Source organism: Botryllus schlosseri, chromosome 2, assembly GCF_051294905.1.
Source record: "Botryllus schlosseri isolate E-star chromosome 2, Bs_hap1, whole genome shotgun sequence".
Taxonomy (NCBI): Eukaryota; Metazoa; Chordata; class Ascidiacea; order Stolidobranchia; family Styelidae; genus Botryllus; species Botryllus schlosseri.
Genome location: NC_137237.1, coordinates 38,881,119 through 38,897,672, shown reverse-complemented (window position 1 = coordinate 38,897,672; position 16,554 = coordinate 38,881,119). Strand labels below are relative to the sequence as shown.

At 40.4% G+C, this 16,554-nt stretch overlaps 1 protein-coding gene across 1 annotated transcript; it reads left to right on the top strand.

Moving 5' to 3' along the window:
• Positions 1-2,509: 2,509 nt before the first annotated feature.
• On the top strand, positions 2,510-9,474 carry LOC145434627 (UDP-GlcNAc:betaGal beta-1,3-N-acetylglucosaminyltransferase 7-like). Its single transcript, XM_080311971.1, has 3 exons — positions 2,510-2,700; positions 5,540-5,725; positions 8,288-9,474. Exons 2-3 carry the CDS (start codon positions 5,551-5,553, stop codon positions 9,448-9,450), a joined length of 1,338 nt encoding a protein of 445 aa, XP_080168097.1. The 5' UTR covers positions 2,510-2,700; positions 5,540-5,550; the 3' UTR covers positions 9,451-9,474.
• The last annotated feature ends 7,080 nt before the right edge of the window (positions 9,475-16,554 follow it).

Below are 16,554 nucleotides of genomic sequence, written 5' to 3'. Positions count from 1 at the left end.
CATTTTCGAAATTTTTCAAATTTTGGACAACCCTAATGAATATACTATTCAATTGTATATTGAAGTTCTGTACCTCAAAGAAGCTGTTCAAATAAACTTTCATGATAATGTTGTCATTGTGTGTGAAAATTGTATTTTAATGGTTTTCGTCTTTCAACACTCTAGTTCAGGGGTCGGGAACCTTTTTCGACCGAAGAGCCATATTGGCTCAATATTTTCAACTGTATCTCCCAAAGAGCCATAAAACGTCAATCAACTGTTACGTCACAATTAAAAATTCGTGACGTACTGGTACCACTAATATATGGGATTCGTAGTGTGCGCCATATTTTTCTGCCCACATGCGTAGGTTAAGCCAAACATGGTCACTACAGCAGTACATACCCACTGTAGGGTGTGATACGTCACCGACGTGGGGTTAGGGAATGCAAGTGAGACAGTTTCTCACGTGTCGTCAGGGATGAGGAAAAATTGTGAAACCTTCAATGATTATTATTGGTATTTTTATCGATGTTATTGAATGATTAGATTTTAAATATTTCTATTCCCAAAATCACGGAATTTTCATATTTATTGTTCTGAAATAAAGCGAGAAAGGTGAGATAAGTCACAGTTGAAGCACTCGGGCCAAGCCGCACCTGTGATCGCGCATCTCATTGTAAATACCTTAGAATCCATCATCACTGATATTATTCAAATAAAATTGCCGGGCTGATTCCGAAAATCTAAATATTTATCGATTTCTCAAGTATTCGGCGTAACATAACGCTACACACCTATACATTAGGGCTCTTCAAAAATGACTTTTTTTTCAAATCGTACTAGCTACTTGATAAAATTGTTAGGTTACCTAATTTAAGCCTACACACAAAATTTGGTCCAATTCCAGCCAGTAACCGCTTTGCTACAGGAGAAGAAAGTTTCTATTTATTATATAAAAATAAATAATAAAAAATTTGAAATTTTTCTGTTCACCCCATGAAAGTGTTAGGCTGTCTATAGAAACGATGCTCACCAAATTTGGTTCAATTACAACCAGTGGAAGCGGAGTTATTGCCGTCGAAAAATTTAGATTTGAATAAAATAGTATTTACGGTGACCGATTCTCTGTTTATTTATTGTAATTGTGCTCACCGTAAATACTATTTTATTCAAATCAAAATTTTTCGACGGCAATAACTCCGCTTCCACTGGTTGTAATTGAACCAAATTTGGTGAGCATCGTTTCTATAGACAGCCTAACACTTTCATGGGGTGAACAGAAAATTTTCAAATTTTTCATCATTTATATTTATATAATAAATAGAAACTTACTTCTCCTGTAGCAATGCGGTTACTGGCTGGAATTGAACCAAATTTTGTGTGTAGGCTTAAATTAGGTAACCTAACAATTTTATCAAGTAGCCAGAACGATTTGAGAAAAAAGTCATTTTTGAAGAGCCCGACTATACATACGGTTCTAGAAAGCTACTTACGTTACCAACCAAGAACTTGGATAGCTATTGAATTGTTTTTAATTTCAATTTGTAACTGTTAAAGTCACTGCCAAGGAAGTATCGGCGTGGATCAGGAAGGCAGTATGTATTTGAAAACCGCATTGTTCTACAAGCGTCGCCATGTCAAAGTATCATGCATTCCAAGATTTCGAGGCGCACGATGGCGGGTAGATCAAATTCGCCAGTCGTGTTCGTCGCCGACGCGACTTCAACTTAAATTTGACCGTCTGTCTTGACCTCTAAAAGACATGCTAATGCTGCCACGAGAATAATTATTCGGTCCGTCAAGAAAATTTACCAACTAGTTGTTGCAATATTGATAAATTAAGTACAAAAGTAAAATTTGTCAAAGAGCCATATCTTATACCCCAAAGAGCCATATATGGCTCGCGAGCCATAGATTCCCGACCACTTCTCTAGTTGTTCAAAGGCCATATCGTGCATAAGTATTCTACAGTAATGTATTAGTCCTCTAGTTAGATATGTGTTGCGCTAGATTTTTGTTTTTAGGACTCGGAGAAAATTTGGGGTTACGCGAAGGCTTGAAGATTAGCGTAAGCGTTCCGCGGGTTTATAAAGGTCTAGAACCACTGTTCTAAAGGTTTCTGCAGAGTATATTCGTACTGGTGACCTATCATTTTTGCAGTAAATCATTATAGTTAACCTGAATCTATAAAAATATAGGCCTATATTGTCTAATATTACATCGTCTACAAAAGTACTTGTACATTTTCTGTAATCCTCCAAGCGATATCGCAAAAAGATGATAACATCGCGTTACCTAATTATAAAGTAAATTCACGCGACATACGCGTCAGTTCAATGCTTTCGCACACAGCTCGTGCGTTCCCCTGCGGCATTCGAAGTTTCAGATGTTGAACTGGAAATTTAGAAGTATCTGTACCGCTTTTATACGAATGAGCCGCATTCTAATTTTGAGCCTTCGTCGTTGTAAGATAGGTAGAATTCTGAGCGCGAAGGCTCGGCAGAGTACTTCTGACATGCAACGCATGACTTATGAGCTGTATCGAGACACATGCTTCATATGTTACTGTTGTATGATGTGTGAACATCGTTAAATTCGCATCATTATTGAGTTTCAGGATACAAATTTGTAATTGATATATTCCCTATTGTTGGGTTTAACGTGGTTGCCGCTTCGCATGGCTATTGAGGAAGATCCAGATTCGATCACACAATTGAGGTAAGCACAGCATCATAGACTGGTTACGGGCAATTCAAATCGATGATTTCAAATCCAATCGATTCATTTTTCGTGCTGTATGTTGAATCGAATCTAATCACTATGGAGCAAGTTTTTGCAATTGCTGCAAAATTTGTTACAGCTTCGGGTTCGGGCAGCTTTCTAAATACTCATAATTTACGTAGCACGAGGTTTTAAGCTGTTTGAAGGAAATTTATATTTCGACTTTTTTCGATTTTTCATCCAACTTTTTGCTGCAACTTTTTATCAAGTATTACGCTGAATGTAAAGGAGTGATTTAAGAAACATGCTGTAAAACTATTTCTGGTATCATACTATTCTCTTTAAGATGTACACCAAAAAGCAATGTATTTGATTAACTGCATCTCAATGTAGCCTACTCTGTGACGCATCCGTTGGCTTTCAAGTTGAAAGTTCAGCGATCCCATCCAAGCATGACAATGCCCGAACGATATTAGAAGGGGAAATACAGCTTGGCTTTTGACGAAGCCCGCACAAACAAAAACTGGTTGCGTCTCGTAGAGGTCACATTTTGTCGACATACCTTGGTGAGTTAGACTGTGTGTTTATTCGTGTGTGGATATTCCTTAAGAAGAAGCAATAACCTTGCGATATGGTAATATGACATCATAAGGTAGGGATGTCCTGTCCAACCAGCGGACCGCTAGTCATTTTTACTCCAGTAGTATTCTGAACTTTGTATCTTAGCCTAATTAAAATGTAATTTTAGGCGGAGTCGCCCAACCGTCCGTGAAATGGAAAGTTACCAGATCTGACAGCTCCGCTGGAGCTGACAGCGAAATGCGATCATATAGGTCTCAAACCTAAAGAACATAAAATGTATGCATGATCCATTGAATAACGAAGGAAGGATCGGAACAAGCAGACACACCCCACAAATCTTAAAAAGTTGGGTTATACAACGGAACCATTCGAGTACCAAATACCCCAATCATAAAAAAGTATCAATGCAACTTTTACTGCAACTTTTAATAAACTGAAGTGCAACTTTCGCACGATTTTAGTGCAACAATAACTTGCCCTACTAATCACCTTGTTGGCAAAGATTGACAGCTTCCATATTACCAGTTATGACTTTTTCGATATGCTGTTAATAACTTATAACTGGTAAGTGACTCGCACAAGATCAAATTTGCTCATGATGCTGCTGTTTTAACTAACATAGCTGCAGAACGTGAATGTGTTGATGTCACAGATTCTCCTCCTATACCGCGAGACACTGGAAATTAGGTATGCTGAAGTATATAGCGGTGTCATTTAATAATTATTATAATCAAAGTAAATCAATTCACTGAAATGTGAATATTGTCTATGATTAGCTGGAAAATATCTTCAAGCTCGAGACACATTTACGCCATTAAAAATACCATATTTTTCGCCGTATTTTCGCAGTGATGTTGTTAGGTTAATTAGGATTACAGTTTAATGTATTGCAACATTACACATCTGCTCTATAGTTTAAGTACAAATCGCTTTACGATTTTCCCACTATAAATTCCGATTCTAGCCAAATTTTCAATATCTGGTTCAAATCAGCTGTGATTCATTTTTGGCCATCCCGTTAAGTATTGTAGCCTACATTTTGCATGTTGTCATGTAATTTCAACAAGGCTTATCCCGATTATTTATGTACATCGTTGACGATGTCCATCGATATATTTAATCTAGGGTTACCATATTTTAGCAACGCAAATTCCGGACACTCTTCAGCGCCCACTAGCGGATTTCAAAATGAGTTATGACGTAACACCAGCAAAGCTTTGCTCATAGACCAGAGGAGGTCACGATCCGGTTCAGGAGTATGTGGCTGTGTGTTGTGTAACCGGAACCGAAAGCACATGTTTTCAGCCCCTTCCCGCTCAAATGAACAATGATTTTGAGCCAACACTACAGGGTAATCGTTGCAATTTCTGGGCGGTGGGTGCTTGCTATATGAATCTGGATTCTCTGTGCATTTGGTCGTTAAATTATTTGACTGAATTCTGTCAATAATATTGGTTGTTCCATATATTGCTATATAGATACTACTCCCCTCCCACTTGATCAGAGTAGCGGCGGAGCTGGTTGAGGATGATGAGTTCTAAAATACAGGGAACGTAATTGCACATCGTTAAGTCATGTTCATGTCCTGATGATAAGATTGCTCATCAGCCTTATGCCGGTGCGCACCACGGAGCTTTAAAATCACCCTACATCACCACTATCTTTGAATAAAGCATTTAAACGGCCTTAATATACCGCTCTCCTATGATTGCGATTACAATTAGGCTTATTCCAGTAAATGAATGTTGTTTTTGTCAATATTTTATTGCAGTTTTTGCGAGGGTGGTAGTCTCCATATCAAATTCAATGAATGTGACAGTAAATCGCGCACAGCGCGAAGAAAAATATCATGCATCAGCATAAATATTTCCAGAAAATAGTATTTTTATGCTTATTCACGAAAAAATTATGTCAAGTCTTCAAAATTCCGGACATTTGGCATATTTTGGAAATTCCTCCCGGACGCTAGTTTGAACAGGGAAATTCCGGACATGTCCGGGAAATTCCGGACGTATGGCAACCCTAATTTAATCACACTGGTCAGTGGTCACTGTTGCGTATCTTCGTCTCAAGTTCTAGTACGATTCACTGATCATTATCCTTTCCTGTGCAGTAAAGTAGACACGGGCTCGCACCGGTCTGGTGACTGGAGTCTGAGAATCAGACATACAGATATAATTCGTATGAAAATATGGAGGAACTTGAGTGGATTTTTGACATCTAACCGGCCCGAATCCTCATTTTGTTTCATCAGGAATATCTGCAATGACGCCTGCGGAGCTGAAGGAATATTGGTTGGAGAAATGGAAATCCATTGTGTCCGTTGCGTTGCTTACGATCGTGTCACTTTTAGCCACGTATCATGGAACGACATACTTCTCAGTTTTCGAATTCAACCATGCCAGCGTGAACAGCTCCGCCGAAGCCAATAATATATTAGGTATCATTACATTTATTCAAATCAGAAACATGCGTTTTTACGTGGCTGGTATATGACGATTCTTTCAATAGGATACATGTATTTGCCAATTCTGGTTGATGAATTCCATGCAATGTTATGATTCTGCTATTAAAAATAATTATTCGTAACTCACCACTGTACCAATTATATTCTTCGAAATCACGTTCACTATTGTTAGTGTCTATGGGCACTGCAATTCTGCGGTTGCGTAATAAGCTACCAGAGAGGGCAAATGTTTATTTGGAGTCTCCCGATGTATTTTCAACTCCGTGTGATTTTTGAAACGTTTTATACCATAAACACAAAACATTAAACGTAGCACTTTATGTCGGTCATGATAGGGTTACCATATGTTGGAAATCTGAAACGAGGCCACTTTTTCAAAATTTCTAAAGTTGCAAATCCGGAGGTTCGCGGTCGGTTGACTCAAAAAAAGATCAAGTTTCTCGCTCAGCGCCGAAAGTACAGTTTTTTCCTTTACATTATCAGGTGGTAAAAAGGTCAATTTTCCGGCTCAGCTCTCGTAATACCTGCAGGAGCGTTACTTCGGTGCTGATTTAGGGCATCTCAGTCGAATTTGGCCGCAAATTTGACCAAAATTCTCAACAAAGAGGATATAATCTTAAAAAAAGAGGACAAAAGGGCGTCCTCCGAGGACACTTTAAAAGAAGTAAAAAAAGGACAAATCCTCTTTAAAGAGGACGTATCGTAACCCTAAGTTATGAGCAGGCCATGTTATTTTTGACATTTTGGTAACCAAATGCCAAAACTTCCCAAAATAAAAATTTGAAGACGCCAAAAATAAGGCTTTTTGAAAATCTAGATTTTTATGAAGGTTTTAGATAGAAATGCCAACAAGTATTGAAATGAGTCTGCATGAAGCTACAAAACAAGTGTGTTACGCTTCATTTCTAAATTGAGGTCCATGAACCCTTCGGAAGGCCGCAGTCTACCGTCCAGGGCATCTATGTAATGTGACTGAAAATCTTAGGATCGAGGCCAAAAAGTTGAGTCCTAAAATCTGGATTTACGATATACTGTGGATTGATCAACCCGGGCAGTTGATGATATTCTGCAATTAGGAATGTTGCTCAATGACTAAGCATTTTGCTGTTGTCAACGTTCGTACTTCCTGTTATCCCATGTAGCCGACACGCGCGACCCATCCCGCATATAGACCAATGCGTATATATAATTCCATTTACTTTCAACTTGGTAATGAAAGTGTCAACATATGGTGCAATGAGTGATAAACTGTGTCGCGTTGGACAATAGGGATATAGTTTCATCGATGAACAATTGAACACCACACTTACAGAGTGCAAAATGCCTCAGTCGGCAACAAGTGATCCCCATCAATGCGTACCACATACAGGCTTGCAAACATTCTGTCCGTTACTGTTTTTGTTTGTTCGCACATTGGATATTTTTTTTCATATTATATTGAATATTGAAGCCACTCGTGATTTCTAACCATCGGTTTGCCAGTGAAGGGCTCTGATTCAAACGTGTCAGCAGCGATTTTTAATTCATATCATTAGTGGTATTGTGATCTGTGTCAATGTTGGTAATTACATTCGGGTTGCATTTAAAATAAAAATCAATTTAAAACATACATTTATTTTTTTAAATTTTTTTTAAGCAGTAACGTCACGAATATTCAATTGTGACGTCACAGTGGATAGACATTGACAAGTGAAAATCTAGGGTAAAAATAGCTCCTGTGGTAAATATATGTACTATATTGCTGTTGAACTATTTTGAGGGTTCCAACCATCTCATATCGATATACGTGGGTTACATCGGGGGGTAATTGTCCGTAGGCTCATACAACATGTTTTTGTAAAGTATTGACACAATTATAGCATAACTTTTGCTGCTTAAAAAAACACATTTTTTTAAAGGTCTTTTTTAAAAACACTTTTTAAACCATGTTTAAATGCAACCCTTGACACGCATATCGAACCGACTATTCGGACTCGATATTGCAGAAGCAGTCGGTCGGTTTTGTATTTGGTAAATTGACTCTCCAACGCAGTTGTTAATTCGGTTTTTACTCTCGCTGATCGATGATACAAAGTGGACACTGCACGTTTGTGACTTTCGTTTGATATGACAGATTAGAATATACAGTGTTTTACATCGTTAATTCGAGTATACAAATAATAATTTCTGGTGATGCCATAACTACCAAAATAAAATCCGAAAATTGCCAGAAACAATCTATTTTTGTATTTTTGGCGTATGCTAAAAATATCAGGACCTGGTTACTAGACAATGTGGTGGCGCCTAACCTAACAAATCGATGTGATAGAGAAAAACGGGAGTCATTTCTAAATTCAGCGACCAAAAGTTGGTCGAAATCAATGTCTGATCAAAGTCAACAAAAGTAGTGTTTACCAGAGTAATAATTTAATTTCGTTTAGTCGTGATTTCTAAACAGCTCGCTGAGGATCCATCTTGAACACGTGATCATGCCGTCTAATGCCTAATCACGTAAACATGACGTCTATTTTCTAATCACGTAAACATTTCTTACAGGAATGCTGAGGTCGCAATGGCACGCGACCAATCAGAACCTATCTGACAGCGTAAGATTCGGTCGTTTGAGAGACAACGTCACCAAAACAAACCGGACATTCTATCAAGCAAAGGGCAGTTTCGCCGCCCATATAAATTTCACTGTAAACGCGCTAAAGACGTTAAATTTCAGCACCGGCAACAAGTATCAACTGCCTGGCATTGAAAGCATGGATAAACACACGGACCCGAGCCTGATGATAAACGCTACCAGTGCCGAAGTAATTTCACAAAAAAGAGATTACAGATTGATAGTTTCAGATAACAACACATGTGACAGTTTGAACAACCCGCATGGCTTCAATAGCTTTAATTTCAAAAATGACGTTTTTCTTTTAATGGGTATCAAGTCTACTTGTAACCATAGATTTCGAAGAGATGCTATCAGGGAAACATGGGGCAACGAATCGCGGACATACCACACGACAGGGGTAAGAGTGAAATTAGTTTTCTTGCTGGGGGATTGTGTGACAAACGAAGACACTGATAAACTGTGGGACGAATTGACTACGCATGCCGATATATTGCAATGGGATTTCATGGACAGTTTTCACAATTTAAGCTTGAAGCATTGTTTGCTGTGGCAATGGTATGCGACACACTGTATGGATGTACCCTTTTTAATTCAAGGAGATGACGATATGCTCATGAATATGAGAAATATTCTGGAATTTCTCATGTCTCTTCCAGTCGAAAGAGAACAAGACCTTTGGACCGGGTCAACGCTTATGGGCCAACCGCCAGTCCGCGTGAATACCTCAAGGTATTACGTGAGCAGACGTTTGTACCCGGATAAACTCTACCCGCCTTACGTGTCCGGAGGTGGTTTCTTGATTAGCGGAAGTCTGGTGGTGAGATTATGGATTGCCACTTTCTGGAAGTATATGCTCCCGGTTGATGACGCTTTCGTGGGTACGCTAGCCAAAGCTGTTGGCGTCAAGCCAATCAATGGCCGTAAGAGTTTTGCCAGTTGGGGATTGAAAGACCCGACTCCGTACTGTCTCTCAACTATCAAAACATATCATAAAGCGCTACCGTTCGAGCTGATCACATTGTGGGAAGAAATGAATGAATATTACGAGTCCATAAACGCTAATTACACTGCAGAACACACTTTATCTTAGTAAAATATATATATTATATATGTACGTGTTATATGGTTCTGCTTCGCGGAAATGAGCCTTCTACGTTGGATAGTTGCGAATGGAAAGGGACAGTTATTTTGATTTGTAACATGAGAGTAGAGATCGATGGTCAAGAGTGAAATAGATCGGCCTTTTTTCACTACTTACTCAATGCGGTTATGTGTTTGATTACTTAGTTTTCTATACATAACTGTGTTGTAGGTAAACTACTTTCTCTTTAGCCTTTGTTTGTTTGTTTGGGGTATTCATGGTGTCTGTCGACCAGAGGTGGTCAAAGTAGCCATCTTCGCTACTCAAGTAGAAGTAGAAGTAACGCCGGAATTTCTACTCAAGTAGAAGTAGGAGTGGTGGTTCACAAGTAAGTAAGTAAGTAGGCATTCTACGCTTATTTTTGCCTACAAAACTGAAAACTGTCAAGTAGAAGTAGAAGTAGTCTAAAATCATAACTACTTAAAAAGTAGTTTGAGTAGGCAAAATCTACTTCAAGTACTTCAAAAAGTAGAAGTACTTCGTTACTGACCACCTCTGCTGTCGACTACTATGGTCATTTACACCAGGCCGAAATTCTTTTTATTTTCCGTAACTGCCGACTTATAGCACGGCCCACCTCTAGGCTTTTGTAAGACACCGCTGACGCGGATGTGGTAACGAGGAGGAGCCTAGGTAAACCTCCAACACTTAGGTATCGTAATTCGGAAGTCGACCGCGGTCGGACTCGAACCCGCATCCATTGGTGTTGTAGCCGCGGATTTTACCACTGCGCTATCTCGCCACTTCTTTAGCCTATGTATTTTGTTAAGAATGAAGTATCTTTAAGATGTGTTTTAATCACGATTATGAATGAAATTGTGATAAGCCACTCGTGACATAGCTTCCGTATCACGGTAACTGGAGATAAGTTTGAGAATTGCACCTATTTGTAGTGTGATTGGCCATTTAGCATTAGTCGCGCAGATGCATCGAATGTGGCTATTTCTGATTAACTGCTATAACAGTATGCCACCAATCCACAATTCTACTTGTAACCGAATAAAAATTTCGTCCCCATAATGTTTTCCGTCTCAGTCAGCCGACCTTTCGGAAGAACATACTGCTACTTGACAAACTGTAAGTAGCGAAAAGCAAGTATGAAAATCACAAAATATGAAGAAAATTAGATTTACTTAAGCAAGAACTGCAAGTAGAGCAAACTACATGAGTACTGGTAAAAATTATAAGTACTTCGTTACTCAGTACGTCTACCGTAGGCTACATCAGGATAGGATAGTGGGTACAGTCGTGGCAGTCAATCTTACATCAAGTATTGAAAATCCCGTGTGGCGATGACGACTTTCAGGTCAAGGTTTAGGCGCTTTTAGCGTTGTAGCATAATGAATGGCAGTAATTCCTCCAATTTTACATGATCTAACCATGGATTTACAGTTTAGGCGTCGCCGTGCCCTGCTACCCCTATTAGTCTACAGTTATATAGTAGTGAGGCCTCGCGTTAAAGTTTCGTTTGGTGTCCGGCGGCCACGGCCGACAGGTATACATTAATAAAGCCTAAGCAGCAGTTGTTGTATCATGAATCCAGTGTTGGGATGACTCGAGACATGACTTGACTCGAGTCAGACTCGAGTCACCTTTTTTGTGGGACTTGACTTGACTCGAGTCACTTTGCTAAAATGACTTGACTTAACTTGACTCGGCGTAGCAGAAATGTGGATTGACTTGTGACTCGGAGCAAAATTCACGAGTCAATTTCAAGTCATCAAGTAATCGGCGTCGATGAAAATCCCTGCATCTTGCATATGTTCGGATTGTTCGCGAAACGATGGTGTAACCGTGATAGCGACCAATCATGTAATGATCGTGCGTTTTACAGAGCCTCCATTGTTCTATCACAAATAAATTGACCGCAAAACGAAGTGATCGAAGCTTACAGCTTACGTTGTCGTAAACTAGCAAAGTAAAGTAATTTCTGTTCTCTGTTTTTACCTTAACCAAACCTCTTGTTTTATTGAAATCGAATTCGAATATATATTGTTTAGTCCTCGACCATTGGCGCAGGCTCTAATTGTATCATATCGATTTGTAAATAAGTGTAGTATTGCATCCTATCAATTCCTATCTATTTTCTATTTTGGCTGGTAATTAAGCTGAGGTCTAGCAGTTCTACGCATACGTGAGCGATTCAGCGCCTTCTTGCGTGTATATTCAACTCTATATTCGTTCATCGGTTCAAAATCAATGACCGCTCAATCTGTATCTCAGACAGCTAGCAAAATGCAATGACGTTATCATGCCTCATACTTCGAAAAGGCAACTTGACTTGAATTGTGACTTGACTCGTGACTTGACTTGACTTGACTCGACTTGACTCGAGTCACCTTTAAAAATCAAGTGACTTGACTTGACTCGAGTCACCTTTGAAAATCGATCGACTTGACTTGACTCGAGTCAAAATGTGCAATGACTCGAAATGACTCGTGACTCGAAGGTAGTGACTTGATCCCAACACTGGTGGATCATCAACTACCTAAGCAGGTATTTTACAATGGCAAGCACGCTTAGGACGCTAATGAACTTTGCACGGTAATTCGTAATTCGGAAGGTATTTGGTATGATACTGGCATCTTAAAGTTAGGTTTGAATTTGACACTAAGTTGCTGTCGGCCAGTGGGAATTCCCGCTTGTTGGGTATTCAGGGGTTTCAGGGTGAGTGCTGATGAATTAGAAAGAATTACATAAACTATTATAGTCTTTTCTCAAGCTTCCTCTTGGAATCCGACTGTATCTACAGTATTTCAGTCCTTCGCAAATCAGCAATTCATGTTTTCAGTGCCGCCAACTACAGAGAATCAACTACTTAGCGGCACCCGATCTCCCGCTGACGTCGTTTTTTCATTTGTACGCGCAATAAAGTGATTGACATCTGCTGGTGTGCAGTAATATGACAGCAAGAGCCGACTCCGAGTCCAAGTCAGAGAGCAACGGGTCGAACCCAAGTCACAGTGTTTGCTGTTCAGTATCGAGTGAGTTCAAGTCAGGTTCAACTCACTTCTGCAATACTCTTGGGTAATATCGACAGCCTCAAATTTGCACCATACTCATTTTTCTCCCGCTAAACATGTCTATTTTTAAAGCATCGGCACTAATATACGAGATATGAATAAAAAATAGCATGTGTCGAGTCATACCGGGCATATGATTCGGTCAATCCATGTGCAATAACTCGAGTCCAAGTCGAGTCAATGCACAAATTGTCTTGACTCGAAGACATTCGAATCTACATTTGAAATCCAATTTTCAAAAGCATTAGAATCTGCTGCCATAGCCATCCGCTTATATACCACATTAGCGTAAGTTGTAACTAGAATCAAAGTCGACGTTGGCAAGAAATCGTCACCTACAAAGTTGGCCAATGGATATAGTGTGGCGTAACGACCGAAAGATGTTACAGTTCTAAAGAAATTTGGTCCTTCTCATCTCAATCGTTATATTATATTCCAATAAGTATTCAACGCCTAAATTCTAAAACAGGGTGTTTTAAAGTAAGGGTCGCGATCCAAACATGGGTCGCGGACAGTAGAATTTGGGTCGCAAACGCCTTAAGCGATTGCTAAATTTCTAGCAGCACCAAAATTTATTTTCGCTTCGCGAGATATCATGTGCTTGGTTTGTGCCTAAACAAGGTCACTGTTTTGAATAGGCCCACTATAGGCAATAAGCGCGACACGTAGAAAAGTCGTTACTATACGATGGCGTGATAATGAAAATGTACCGACCTTTGTATTACAAAAATTGGTTTCATTTCATGATAAGATTTGTCTGACGGTGGCTTGACTGGAAATGTCCAACTTAAGTGGGTAATACTCGGGCACGGTAGAGGGAAGGAAATGGCGCAGCTCTAATTGCCTCACCCGATATTCCTGGGGAAGCGAGTGGCGCAGTTGGTTAAACACTGCAGTCATGACAGCAATGGTTACTGGTTCCAGTCTCGGCTCTCCCATGTTTCTATGTGTCGGAGGTTTATCTGGGCTCCTCATCGCCGATCCCGCTGTAAATACAGCGCCTTGAAAAGCCCAGGGAAAGAGAGAGCCAAACTCGTGAAAGATGGCATCAAAAGACTAAGTTGCGGGCGCGTGAAAATCGAGAGAGACTGATGGTGGAAGAGTGCGTGCATGGATATCGTCCGTAATACGACGAAAAGACCGTAAAAATACAGTTGACATTACTGAAATTGATGTACTGGGCGCAAATGACCTTAGGCGATAAGCGCCAATGTTGTGCGAATAAAACAAACAAACAAACCCGATATTTCTTAGTACGCATAATTTACAGACATGAATAAACTTTATTCGCAATTGCTAAAGAGAAGAACATCCTTAGTATCGCTCAACGCCTCTCTCAACGCCTCGGGATACCGTTGGGCTGCTTTAGTCTAGGAGTGTACAACGGTATTTCGTGGCCGCCCTTTCCGTGCGCGCCGGGACACTTGAAGACATAAAGTTTTGGCCTGCATGTGGATGTGGCCAAAGTGCGGTGCTAAATACGCAGGATAAATGCGATGAAACCATGGCCCAAATTAACCGTTGCTAGTTGGCTGATATGCCGAATACACTCGTTCTTGCAATCTGAGCCCTGAAGTACACATGCTGCCCCGCGAGGTAACTAATGAACCCCGATTAGAAATTGCTTTGGTCACACATGTTTCACAGAACTGCATTGCGCACAACAGGCTGTCTGTGCTTTCTCTATTTCACACACGCCCGTAAATACGTGGCATACTGACATTAAAATGCAGTCCTGTCGATGTGTGAGGCTTGGGCCGCGATATGACTTATAACCCAGATTTGGGTCGCGGTCGAAATATATTTATAACCCTGGTATAAAATGAAAGGTATATGTAATCGTGATTAATTTTCTATGTAATTGTAATAGACTACTTCGAGATTTTCAGTAATCGTTATCGTGCCCGCGTGATTCAGAAGTAATCGTAATCGCAATCAATTATATTAGTGAAGTGATCACCCCGTATCTGCTGTAATGTGGTATATTTAATGTCATTTACGGTTACGAACCACTGTCCCCAGAGAAATCGCGGGTAGTTCATAAGATCTCGGCGTATTATTATACACGAATTTCATCCGGTAGAGGCATCAGTTCAATGCTATCGCACACCGTGAGTATGATCCCCTGCGGCATTTCAGGTATCAGAGGTTGAACAGCAAATTTATAAATATTGCCCCCGTCGCTTGATACCAAACAGCCATCTAATTTTAGGCCTTGATCTTATCCTATGCAGCTAGACAAAATTGTATGTCTGAGGTCGTGCTAGTATACTCGAAATGCAACACGCACGAACCGTGAGATATATTGAGATACTTGCTACGTATGAAGTGTACTTCCACTTACATCTCCTAATTCTTATCATTATCTGGTTTCATGAATAATGTGTTATATATATTTGTAATTGAAAAAATTCATCTGGTTTCCGCATCGCATGGATACTGCAAGGTTCAGATTCGATAATACAGTCGATGTAAGTACAGGTCTAGAGGCGCAGACATGGGCAAAACGAATCCGTGATTAGAAATCTTATCAAACCATTTTACATGTAGTATGAAAACAATCAGGCATGTCGAATGGAATCTACAGGAACAGGTAGACCTATACCAGTGGTTCTTAACCTTGCCTCCAGCGCCCCCCAGGGGGCGCTGGCGATCTTGAAGGGGGGCGGAAACGCTCAGGGGGCAATATGGGGGGCGGTGGGCTCAAGGGGGCGGTATGGGGGGCGCTGGAGAAAAATGGCTTCGCAGTAGATGATGTGGTGATAGGACATATCCTTAATGAGTATTCAGAGCAAATTAACACCGAAAACTTCGTTACATATAGCCTTCAAAATACATATAGGTTTAATTGTCCATGGGCGCCTAAATGACTGACACCGAATGTTCCTCTCTTGGCAATCTGAACCCTAGAAGACGAATTCCATCTGGCAGGGAAAAATTATATGTCAGTGAAGAAATACCAATCTGAAATCGTGTGCGTCTTTTAGCTTAGTACGATTGGGCGACAGGGATATTCCGGTTGGGCGATATCCCCGTTGATCGATTCTATATTTTTTGATATTGCAGACAGGGGCTCACGAAATAACATCATGCAACGAAGTCATACCAACGGGTTCGCCCGCCCGAATATGTTTAATTATTAGTAACGGGCCCTACAGTTTCCAAGAAACCTCACAATGTTCGCTTTAAGTTTTGATGAGTCTGCGCACACTCAACAACTCACTGCGCTGACCCTTGGACAACAGTGCGCAACGACTAAAAAAAGGTAATGACTCCGGATTTGTTGTGCGCAACGTAGATTTTCTGAGTGCAGAGACCGTGTCAGCACTGCGCACGTGCGCAGATTAGAGGGAACATTGCACCTCACTCAGCTCTACCGGTAAATGTGTTTACGTGAGCAGAGAGAGGATAAAAATTGATACGGTATCAATTTACATGCAATTCCCGATGATATTGACCAATTCAATCATTATTTCGTGAAACTTTTCGCACTTCGCGCGAATAGGCGAGAATAGCTGCCTCAGTAAATGGACACCCAATGTAGATACCTAATAGGCTATCAGCAAATAGCGGACAGCCTAATGGGGGTCTGGGAGTGAAGTCCCCCGGAAGTTTGGTTTATCACCCGATGGGAGCCCAGGACCAACGTTTTTTGTTTGGAGGGGGGCTGACGAAGTACTGTTACGGCCCTGGTAACGAATAATTGTACCTGCGGGCACGCCCGAATATGTTTAATTATTAATTACGTGCCCTTTATTTTCCTATACAACAGCTCACTCAGTGCTACTGGTAAATCTGATTACGTGGGCTGAGAGGATAAAAAGTTTATAGCGAGTTATATATGTAATTACCACCTATTCATTCATGCATTATGGAAAATTTTATTACCTGGGGCGACCAAACTTTGCTGACCATCAAAATCACGATATGGGGTTCGTGGGGGCGAAGCCCTCAGAAGTTCGGATTATCACGCCATGGGTGCGCAAGGCAATCGTTTTTAGGGGGGTTAACGAAGTGCTGTTACGGCCCT